The sequence below is a fragment of the Sarcophilus harrisii genome, chromosome 5 (assembly GCF_902635505.1).
Source record: "Sarcophilus harrisii chromosome 5, mSarHar1.11, whole genome shotgun sequence".
Taxonomy (NCBI): Eukaryota; Metazoa; Chordata; class Mammalia; order Dasyuromorphia; family Dasyuridae; genus Sarcophilus; species Sarcophilus harrisii.
Window position 1 is genome coordinate 188050137 of NC_045430.1, and position 12539 is coordinate 188062675.

General features: G+C 33.7%; 1 protein-coding gene across 4 annotated transcripts in view; it reads left to right on the forward strand.

Annotated features, from left to right (window-relative positions):
* UBN2 (ubinuclein 2) overlaps positions 1 to 12539 on the forward strand; it is a 103856-nt gene that overhangs the window by 7807 nt on the left and 83510 nt on the right. For all 4 annotated transcript variants that reach the window (XR_004229703.1, XM_031939158.1, XM_031939159.1 and 1 more), the window contains exon 2: positions 4132 to 4224. Coding sequence is in view for 3 of the 4 variants with exons in the window: in XM_031939158.1 (XP_031795018.1) it covers positions 4132 to 4224 (93 nt within the window). In the remaining variant the exon portion in view is untranslated. The remainder of the gene's footprint in view (positions 1 to 4131; positions 4225 to 12539) is intronic.

A 12539-nucleotide genomic window follows, 5' to 3' on the forward strand; every position in this document is an offset into this window, starting at 1 on the left:
AATGTCTACCTTCTATGCAACAGACAGAATTGGGGTACAATCAATGTCAGGTGGTAGTTGTGGATTATAACCAGGTGTTGAGACTGAGGACAGATCCTCTAAGTAGGAGAAACAAAAGAGTACAGTTATACAGAAAATCCAGAGTGGGGGAAAATTCCTTTAGAATAGAGGGACCTTGTAGTGATTAGCTTCTATTTTCTCAGTAAGAAATATGAGGATTGAGAAAAATTTTAAGATACTGTGGAGAATGGGATGTAGAATCACTGAGGGGGTGGGGTGGGGGGAAAGTAATAGGAGGAACCTAGGTAGTTCAGTGAATAGAGTCCTGGACCTGGAGCCAGGAAGACTTGAATTCTAATGCAGCCTAGTCAGGTCACTTAAACTCTGTTTGCTTTATTCTACTGGAGAAGGAAATGACAAATTATTCCAGTATCTTTACCAAGAAAACCCCATGGTTTTTAAGAAGAGTCAGATATGATTGAACAACAGGAATAATAATAATAATGATGATAATAGTAACTAACATTTATATAACACTGTGTGCCAGACATTGTGTTAAGCGCTTTGCAATTATTATTTCATTTGATAAAGTAAAGGATTGCCTTGTTGCTTTGAAGGCCTAGTTAAGATTAGATTACATTTGCAGTGGATCCAGTCATTACAATGTGACTTCTTCACCATTTTAAGCTGATTTGATTAGAAGTGGAGAAGGCAGATGGTGTCCAAAGTTGGGGTTTACCAAGGCATAAGCAGCAATAATATAAAGGAACAGGGATTTCAATAATGGAAGTTAACACAGAGTTAAGCTGATTAAAGGATTGAAATTGAGAAGGAAAGAAACTGGCATCAGAGTAGGGATGATGGCCTGGGAAAATACAAAGGGATAGAGGGATTGAGACTCATAGAACAAAGAATAGATTTAAGGTTAGGAAGGACACAGGGAAAGATGAAGTGATGGGCTTTTATCATATAAAGGGCTTTCATGTTCTGGAAATATTAGAAAGCAAGAAACAATTTAACTTCTCCTACTAGATCATTGTATTAGAAGAAAAAAGGCATGGCATTATTAGGAACTAACAGTGGAAAGGATGACCAGAAATGCATTTGTCATCCAAGGGACCTTAGTCTCCGTCATAATTAGAATATGGAAGGAGCATAAAAGAAAGCTAAACAAAAGAGAATTTTGTTAATATGGGTTTGGAATTCTGGAGGCATGGTGGCACTGATGGAAAGAGCTGGACTGTGTTATTAGTGAGGTAGAGTTGAGATCAATAGGTATGAGACAGTGGCAGTAGTGCTTGAGAAGAAAGGAGTTATTTACTTTTAGTAAATCTAGGAATTCAGTAATATAGAGATTGGGAAGTTAAGAGGGAATGGGCCAGTTTATAGAGGAAGAACTCTGGTAGAGAAGACTTGGCTATGACTTAGTGATTACAGATATGAGCTTTTATTGCTGCTGGGTGGATTTGGTTGGGCAGTGATAAACCTCTATTGGGTAGTTATGATTCTGGCTACATCAGACTTATCCACAGTAGTCTCCTTATATAACTTACAGACTTACTCAATGGCTTCATAGATTACTTGTATTTGAGAGAAATAATTAAAGATACATTCTTTCTAGATTTATATTTTTATATGATGTCTTAGAATAATCATAAATGCTTTTAAAAGTATATTAAATCCTAAGTTATATTTTTTAAAGTATGTGTTTTTTTGCTTTGCTATATATCTAATTCAAGCAACAAAATGCTTAGCATGTGCAAGGCTTTCTCCTTAATGTTAGAGATGCAAAGACAAAAAAAACAACAACACAGTTCTGACCATTAAGGTACTCCCTTATTGGGAAATATGATCTATTCACAAAAGTAAATAAATGTAAGAGAGAGTACCAACAACTCAGTGAATCTTTAGTGTTAATTTTGAGAATAGAGTTGAGAGAATATATTCTAATTATATTCTAGAGGAAGATGGATTCCAATACACAAAAGTGGAAGGTGAAGCATTGAAATTGAAAAGCATCTGATATTATAGTTTGAGTAGAATACAATTTGCAAAGAGTAATAATATAAATACCTATAGAAAGGTTGAGTTAGATATGACTGAAGCAACTGAACAAGAACGAAATACATAAGAAATAGCTTATCTAACCCAGGTCTTTGAGAGTGGTATGAAAGGGACATGCTGATGCCTCTATTACTTCAAACTTGTAAAGTTAAGATTAGATTTAGAATATTCCTAACTTTCTCTTATCGAGTCATAGTTTTGTCATATATTATTTTTTAAAATTAAATCGTTCATCATAGAAAAATTACATTTATGTAACAAAATGTGAGAGGAAGTAACAATGTAAAAGCAAAAAGCATGAATAAAACATTTTAAAATAAATTATTAGTCATTCCAGTATGATCGATTGAAAAATATTTGAATGGGATTTATGTGTGTAGTTACCCATTTTGTACCTTTCCGCTAGCCTTTCAATTTCTTTTTTCCTTACTTTAAAAAATAATTGATGTCTTTGGGTGTTTAACTTTATTTATATCAATTGTTTCTCAATATACACTCTTCCCCTGTCCTTTCCTCCCTTGTATTTTCTGTGGAAACAATAATAGTTAAGCAAAATCAACCATCTACTGACAAAGCAAACAATTCTTTTAGCTTATACAGTAGTCTGTACCTAAAGTTCCTACTGAACTTTATTCCTACTGAAAGGAGTAATGTATATGTCAGTCTCTTTTCTGACATATACTTTTTTATATTGAAGAAGTTTGTTTTTTTACCTCTGTTATCTGATTAATGGATTTCATGTGCAGTCTAAAATATATTGTGACTCTTGTTTTTAATTGATTCTAAAACATCTTCATTCAAGATTGGAGAACGATTTCCTAGTGGCAATTTGGGGATCAAATCTGTACAATCTACATGTAGACTTTCTTATGCCATTGTGCTGATCTGAAGAATCTTTTTAGTTCTCATATGGAATGCTCTTTACCTTCTGAGTATTCTTTCCAGTTGCTGTTGTATCTCTCAAGGTATCATCCAAAATTATACATAGTAGTGCATATGTAAATTTATCTTGGTGTTTTCTTTTTACTGAAGCAGTTTATTTTGTGTCTGGCTTTTTATTCAAAAGAACAAAATTATTTTAAAAATTTTATATGGAGAATTATTCATAGTTAAATGAAAAACACCATCTTCCCACATGAGTAGTTCCTTGTTTTTTGTTTTTTTGTTTTTTGTATCCTGGAATGATATAAAGTATATAATATCCCTTTTGTTAGAGCAAACTCAAATCATAGAGACTTTAAGAGAAATAGAAGGTATTTGAGAGAGAATGGTACTTGCTATAAGGAAAAAAACCAACCAACTAAAACTGTTGAAATTTATTTTAACTTGACCATTGTCAGTTCGTTTCATTGATAATACAGAAGAAAACAGTTTCACATAATCCAAAGCTACAAATAATCAAAAACTGATTTTCTTTTGGTTTTAAAATATATTATATGAATTTTTGTTCTTGTTTGCAAAAAAAAAAGAAAAGAAAAAAATTGCCCTTCCTGTTTTTGTTTAACCTCATTAAATTTGGTTTGTGTTCTTCTTAGTACCACTGACTGAGGAGACTAGTAGTAAAGTATAATAGATTTGCTGGTTGATAGAGGATGAGGCAATCTGGGATTAGATATTAATTGCAGATAATTCGTGAGGTAGATAATTTATATGTGGGTAATTGAAATGCTAATTGGAATAATAATGAAGAGATGTTCTTTTAGAAGCACTTTCTTACATAAACTTCTCATCTTTAGTTAGTGGAGTAACAAACACATTGTGACTAAATTTTAAAAAACCATCTCTGCACTGATAAATCTAAATCAGATTATTGAAGAGACAATTTTGGAATTTTCATTAATTTGAAAACTACTTAGCTATGGAGAAACAGAATATGGAAAACCTAGAAATACTGAAAATAAAATTATTCAGAATATTGTTTATTATGACCAAACATGTCTTAAAAGACTTAAGTTTTGTCAGTCTTCAGAGATTAGCTTTCAGGGTCATTAATGTCTGAGTGTATAAACCCATTGTTTAAATAAAACTAATATTTTTCTTTCTTCTTTCTCATTTGTGCTACAACAGAAGAAACCCAATCACTCAGAAGATCTGTTTAATGATGAGCATCGAGAGAGGCATGAAGTGGAAATGTTGGCTAAGAAGTTGGAAGCAAAATATGTGAGTATCGTCATTCCATGGATGAAGTTGGATATTTTCCTTATTTGCTTGCTTACTTGGTGGGCTTTAGATAAATTTGGAATTACAGCTTATAAAAATGTCTGTTCAGCCTTGGTGCCTACGGCTTGCTTTTGAGTAATTGAGTGATCAAATGAACATTTGGAGATACTGTTTTACTTTCTTGGACTTTGTGGTTACCAAAGGCTATGTCAGCTTTGAAAAACTTCTTCAGGAAATTGAGTGGATAAGCGTCAATTGGGGAATGGCTGAATAAGTTATGTTATGAATGTAATAGAATACTATTGTTCTATAAGAAATGATAGAAAGACTTACATGAATTGATACTGAGTGAAGTGAGCAGAACCAGGAGAACATTGTGTACATGGCAACAGGAAGATTATATTGTGATCAACTAGCATAGACTTAGCTCTTCTCAGCAGTAGTAATCCAAGACAATTCAATTGGACTTGAGATGGAAAATGTTATCTGCATCCAGGGAAACTATGGAGACTGAATGTAGGTTGAAGCATATTATTTTCATCCCTTTTTTGTTGTTATTTTGTTTTCTTTCTTGTGGTTTTTCTGTTTTATTCTTTCCTAACATAACTCATATTGAAATATGTTAGAAATTGATTGTATATGTATAACCTATATCAAATTGCTTGCTGTCTGGGAGGGGAGGGTGGAAATTGGAACTTAAAATCTTATAAAAATAAATATTGAAAGCCATCTTTGCTTGTAATTGGAAAAATAATTTGCCATTAAGATAACATTTAAAAAAGAAAAATCTCTCCAGGAACAGGAAATGTTAGCTCTAACCCCAGTCTTGCCACACATAGAACTGTAGAATTTAAAACTAGGGGGAAGTTTGGAGGTCCTTTAGTCTAACCATCACATTTTATATGTAGTATTCATATGCTTTAAAAAAAAAATAGTGTTTTATTTTTCCAAATACAAAAATAGCTTTCAGTATTCACCCTTGTAAAACCTTGCTTTTCAAATTTTTCTCCCTCTTTCCCCCCTTCTCAAAACAGCAAGCAATCTGATATAGGTTAAACATGTGTAGCACTTATATTCTTGAAAGGATAGTTAATTAAAAAAAAAAAGAAAGAAAGGGTAGTTATTACTCTGACTAATAATTTTTCCTTCTGATAGTGATTGAGTGGGGATACTCAAAAAATATGTGGTTAAACTGGGATGTTAAGTTTTGGGCTGAAGTTTGCTTTTCCTTTTGGAAAAAGGAGACTGGCAGAGATTATTAGTTATAATTACTTCATGATGTTTAAGTAAATTCAGAATCATGTATCCTCCATGATCTCTGTTCTTTCCACTATATGATGCACTACCTAATACTTCTTTTCATCTAGTATCTCTTGCCTGCTAATATTTGTGTTCCTGGAATCACTTGTTATTCTTCCCTCATGGTGCACTATGATAAATGTTGTGTTATGTAGTTCAAAGGGATGCCAGTGAGAGTTGAGGAGGGAATTTGAGAGTGTTAAATAAATAGAATCTATAAAGAGTTTTCACATCAACTGGGTAATAGCCTCATAAAAGTGGAAAGAAGATATATAGAGGTATATTCAGTCTGGAAGGTGGTGCTGGTGTAGATCTTCTAGTTAAATCTTTTTTTTTTTTTTTTTTTTTTTTTGGTGATGCTGGTATTAAGCTTCATAGGTTGTCCAAAACATTCAGAAGGCAGGTTTTTTTTTTTTTTGGGGGGGGGGGCAGTGCAAGGAGGTTTAGGGCAGAGGCTGGCATCCTCAGCAAATACTAAGCTGTTATTTGAACTAGAGAAGTTAGCAAAAGTAGATCAGAGGTTAGTCATTTGCAAAAGAATCTCTTCTCCCTTAACTTTAAATGCTATGGGAAGAAAGGATATAATCCAACCTTAGATTGTTCATTAGAATCATAGTATTTAGAAGGGACCTCAAAGAAGTTGAGATGTGGTAAAAGTAGTGATACGGAAATGAGAATTGGTTAAAGTGAATACCCTCTTGTCCAGTTTGTGTGTTATTTCTGTGCTGTCTTGTTCTATGACCTATTTCCATTTTGTTGTTGTTAGGATAAGATAATGCTATTGTTAATAAATAATAACTGTAAATAGAATAATGATTGTATATGTTTAGAGGAGAAAAGAGGCATGATAGCTGTAGGAGACTTAATTCTTATACTATGATAGACATAATTGCTTACATAAAATTAATTGGATATTTTCCATTTCAGAAAATTTCCCGTTTAAAAAAAGTTTGTTCCCTTATTAGTCTTTGCAGTATTATAAGAAAGGAATGTGATTCCTCATACCATTCTGATTGTAAAGCTTAAAGTCTTAAGTAGAACTGCCTTGTATAGCTGCTGCTGAAGAATCATTACCTGTGTTGTTGTCAGGAACTTTTCCCTAAAGTAACAGATGGAGGTACTTCAGTGATACAAAGTATAATGTATTCTTCCAAACCTAAAACTAGAGAAATAGAAGACCTGTTCTCTTGGCTGTTTTATTCTTTTTATCTCATTTATATCTACAATGCTGAAGACCATAATGTTCTAGTTTGATGTCCTGTTAAAGAAATAATTTCTCTACTGCCACAGTTATTTATTAGAACTTATGAAAACCCTCAGCATTGTTATAGTATATGAAGTGTGATAATAAAGTGTCATGACCTGAATTTTGGATTCTTTTTTTGAATTGACTTCAGAGATTGTGGCACAACATGAATAGCTTCTGTGTGATAAATTGTCAAACTTTTAAGAGAGCATTTGATTTTTCTAAAGAGCCAAAGGCATTTTGTAGCCAAATCTGGTGAATCAAGAAGATAATCAAATAAAAAAGAGTTATGCAATCATAAATTAATATGATTAATTTTCTTTGGCTCACAAACCATTTCTGAGGGTAGTTCCAAAATTTTTAAAAAATGGCTGTATCAGGGCAGCTAAGTGGCATAGTAGATAGAGCACCAGCCCTGAAGTCAGGAGGACCTGAGTTTAAATGTGGCCTTAGACACTTAATACTTCCTGGCTGTGTGACCCTGGGCAAGTCACTTAACTCCAATTGCCTCAGCCAAAAAAAAAAAAAAAAAAAGCTGTATCACCTAAATATACAATTTTATTAAAACAGTTTGGATTGTTAAAGTTCATAATTCTTTTAAATAACTTGGGTTGGCATCTTTGTCATTTCTTGGCTGTAACAAGTTATTAAGGACAGGGTATTTAATCCTTTTCTGAAAACTTTGTAAATGTTAGGTGGGGTAGTCATATAATTAACTATTCTTCTGCACAGCTTGGACTTACTAAATGTGTTCTTGGGGAGGTGGCTGATTTTCTGGGATGAAGACAGGTTATATTTGGGGGTGGGAGGGGGAGATAAGCCTTTCAATCAGTGGATCCACACAGAGTTTTCAAGTGCCTACCTTGTACCTACCAAACATAGAGAATCTTTCCTCTCAAGGAGCTTATATTATTTTTGTTTAAAATATATTTTTTATTTTTTGTTCTGAATGTGGACCCCCCAACAATTACAATCTTTTTCATATACAAAGAACATCAGAAAAAGAGAAATTATATATGAAGCAATGAATCTCTATTATGTAGAACTTTTTTCTCCCCTCAAATAAAAAAAGATAAATTCAGCACATATGTTCCAAGGCTTGCCCCACTTTTCTTTCTTTTTTCTGAACTTTCTTATTCTCTCGTCTATATATTTAAAAAAATATTTCATGGATACGTCCATTCTCTTTTCTTTTCTGGCATCACTATCACTAGTTTTCTTTTTTTCCCTTTCCTTTCCTTGCAAAAACAAAAATATAAAAACCCCAAACCATAATCCTTTCTTATAATCAAAAAGAGTAGTCAAGCAGAGCAAATCCACACATTTGTAACTTAAAGTGTATTTCTCATTCTTTATTTCTAATCTATTACCCTTCTGTCAGAAGGTGGAAAAATGCTTTATTTTTAATCCTCTGAAGTCATGGTTTAGCCATTGCATTGATTAGAATAATTAATTTTTTTTTCTTATTCAAAACTTAAAATGGCTCCCCAAAAGCATATAGGTGTAGTAGAACAGAGAATTTGTTATGAAACTATGAATGTCCATTTCATACTATTTGCTTTTTTTAAGTATTTAATCAATTCTACATATTTCTTATAAAACTACTGTCTGTGCTTTCTTCTGAACTTATGTTCACTTACCTGTATCTTTTTTTGTTGTTGTTATCAATCATTTCTGACTCTTTGTGGTCCTATATGGAATTTTCTTGGCAAAGATATTGGAGTGATTTGCCCTTTTTTTTCTCCAATTCATTTAGAGATGGAGAAACTGGATCCAGATGTGTTCTACCCATTGCACCACCTAGTTGCAATGTTTAAATGGCCCTTTTTTTTTTTTTTTTTTTTTTTTTGGTATTACTATTGCTAATCATATCCCACCATTAAAAACTGAAGGGAAAAAAAACCCCAAAAACTTTGTAACAAATAAACATAGGCAGAGTTAAAGGCAGTTGATATTTGGTCTCAAAATGGAGATAAAACATCTGTCCTCCTAACCTTAACCTGACTGTGGCCATTGTGACTGTTGGGGGAGGAGGAGGAGGATCATGATCCAAAGAAACCAGTGCAGTTAAGAAAACTGTTTATTGATGGCTTGAATTGCAAATCTATTGATGAAGTTAAAGAGAAAACTTTGAAAAATGACACTTCTAGAATGTGGGGTGATGAGGCAAACAAAACATTCCAGGGATTTTGACTTTGTGACTTATTTTTATGTAGAGAGATAGGTGCTGCAATATGTACACAGCCATCTAAGGTTGATGGACATGTAACTGAACCAAAAATAGCTATTTCTAAACTTCTGGTACACTTGTAACTATGAAAAAAAAGTGTTTGTTGGTGGCATTAAAGAAGACATAGAAGAACATAATTTAAGAGACTTCATCAAAAAGTATGGTAACCATAGAACCATACTTTGAAACCATAGAAGTTAAGCAAGATTGGTTGAGTAGAAAGCAAGGATTTGCTTTTGCAATTTTTTGATGGTCATGATATACTTGACAGAGTTTTTATTCAGAACTATAATATTAATGGGCATAACCGTGAATTGAAAAAGGCTCTTTCAAAGCAAGAGATTTAGTCTGCTAGCTCATAAATTAGTTATGGCAGTAATTTGGGTAATTTTCTGGGTTGTACAGGGGACTTTGGTCATAGAAACTCCAATGGAAGAAGTGATAATAGTGATGGCTTTGGTGGTAGCAGTAGTAGCAGAGGCAGTTGTGGTGGTAGAGATTGGTGAATATAATGCATTTGGTGGAGATAATGGCAATTATGGGAGTGTCCTAGAAATGATAGTTTGGTTGTAGTGGAGAATATGATGATGGAGAAAATTTTATCAATAGTAATTGTGATGTCAGCAGGAATTGTAATGATTTTGAAACTTAAGAGTGGATAATTAAATTATAAACTTATAAAAGAAGACATTTTTAGTGGAGAGAGCCCAGGTGGCCCCAAGATAACAGTTGTGGATCTAGTGGTGGGAAATGGTGGAAATAGAATAAAAGGTTCTAAAAACTGATCAGATGGAGGCTACAGTTTTTAGCAGGAGAATGAGTTGTTGAGAACCTTCAGATTACATTGGCAGTCATCTCAAATGCATTAGAGAAACTTCAAAAATCTTCTGATGAGCTATAGTCAGAAAAATTGTCAGACATAGTTTGCAAAAAGTACAATTGTTAATATATCAACTCCTATGTATGTATATATATATTCCTAAGGTCATTTATGTGTTGTAGTTTTGTTTTTTCTTTTCATTGCATCAGGTATTTCCCCCTGTAAATTGTGATAGTAGTACCAGGGAAAAAAAATTAAGGACTTTTAAAACTTAAACAAAGCAAAAAAGCATACACAAGCAAAATAAATCTATAAAATGGTCTACCTAAAAATATATTCATCTTTCTGTATTACTTCTCTATCAGGAGTTGGGTTTAATGTTTCATGTTAGCTTTTCTGAATTTGATTGGTCATTGCAGTAATCATAGTATTTGAGCCTTTCATAGTTGTTTTTCTTTACATTGTTTCTAATCTTTAACTGTTCTGGTTCTGTTCACTTCACTCTTTTTTTCATAATACTTATGAGTTCTTTGAAATTGTCTTCTTTATCATTTTGCATGGTGCAGTACTTTGTAAAATTTATATACCTCAGTTTACTCAGCCTTTCCCCAATTGTCTTAGAGACGATCCAAGATCCTATTTTTTCCTCTTTTTTATTCCTCTTTCAATGCTCTCTTCAGTTCAGTTCGATGCTTGTTGTCCTTTATTCTTGAAGTGTACCAAAATGACATTACTATGTCAGAGTCGGGATGCAATGTGTCTGACTGAATATATATAGTGTGTCAGACACACTATGAGCTCAGAAGGCTCTACCACAGCTCAGACACAGTAGTCCATATGAACATTTATAGTAGAGATGTCTCTAAATTTGTGCTGCACTTTTTCTTTGAGCTATTGCAGTTCTGCTTTGCTCATAGAGTATCGCACTTTCTTTGAAGGCATGCAGTGTGGGAGGTGGTCCTATAGTCAGTGTCTCCCATGTTTTATAATCGATTCCAGAGTTCTTCAGAGAGATTTTGAGAATTTCCTTATATCTCTTCTTCTGATCTTTATGTGAATGCTTGCTTTGAGTGAATTCGAGTGAATTCTAAAATATCTTTTAGGCAAACATATGTTTGGCATTCAAGCAGTGTGGCCACCCCATCAGAGTTATGCTCTCTACAGTAGAGTTTGAATCTTTGCCAATTCAGCTCGAGAAAGGACCTCTGTGTCTGATACTTTATCTTGTCAGGTGATCTTCAGAATCTTGCTAAGTCAATTGAAATGGAAGTGATTAAGTTTCCTGTCATGGTGCTTATGTACTATTCAGGTTTCACAGGCATACAAAAAATGAGCACAGTGGCTCTGTAACTTTAAGTTTAGTAGGCAGTCTAATACACTCTTCTCTCCCACACCTTCCTTCAGAACCTCCTAAACACCGAACTAGCTCTGGCAATGCATGCGTCAGCTTCCTCATCTGTGTGTACATCCCTGGAAAGTACACTGACGAGGTAAGTTAACTTATTCGCAGCATTCAAAATTTCTCCATTTGCTCTAATTGATAGTTCCATGTGTGAATGGTTGTGCTACTAGCTGGTGGAGAGCCTCTTGTTTTCTTGGTATTAATTGTTAGGCCAAAATTAGCCCAGGCAATAGAGAATTGTTCCATAATTTTTTACATTTCAACCTTATGAGCTGCATCGAGTGTATAATCATCTGCAAACAGAAGATTGTGCAGCAACTTTGTCCACTTCATTCTTGGCTTGTAACCTTTTCAGGTTAAGTAATTTACTATCTCATTGCGTAATTGACCTTGATGCTGTTTTCATCCTCATTGAAGGTTTACAACAGCATCACTGAAAATATCATGCTAAAAAGCATGGGAACAAGCACACATCCCTGCTTCATTCCATGGGTGACAGGGAAAGCGTGAGAGCATCATCCATTATCTATAACTAGGGCAAGCATGCCATCATGAAATGGGTATTCTGATGAATTTCTCTGGGCAATCACATTTTGCCATGATTTTTCTCAAGTCCTAATAACTCATAGTGTCACAGACCTTTATTATATTGTTAAGTCTTGTGTATAGACCTCTATTCAGCTTCTGTCATTTCTTCTTGAGTTGTCAAGTGGTAAATCTATCAGCTGATCCTCTTGCCTTTCTGAAGCCACACTAGCTCTCCATCTAGGTGAAGGATGAATCTATTAAGGAAGAATTGGTCTCAGGCCATGGAAAAGTTCAAAAAAGATTTTGAAAATCAGGAGAGGTAGAAGAAAAAATGGGAATAGAAATGAGAGTGATGTAATTAGATCGTGAAAAAACAGTCAGAGCTTGGTAAGTGAGACACACACACATACACACACAGTGAAGAAATAACTTAAAAATCAATAGGGCAAATGATTAAAGAAATACAAAAAGCTAATGAGGAGAAGAATGCTCATAAAAATAAAATTGGCCAAATGTTTCACTTGAAAGAAAAAATTCCTTAAAAAGTAGAATTGGACAGATGAAAAAGGAGGTACAAAAGATATCCCAAAATGAAGAGAGAGAGAGACAGACAAACAGGAATTGAGGGGAGTGAGGGGAAAGATAGGATGAAGAGAAATACATTTAGTAATTGTAAATATGAAAAAATTTGTGAAGCAAGCTTCTCTGATAATAATCTTATTTCTTAAATGAGAACTGAGTCAAAATTATAAAAATGAGAGCCACTTCCAGTTGTTAATGATCAAAAGAT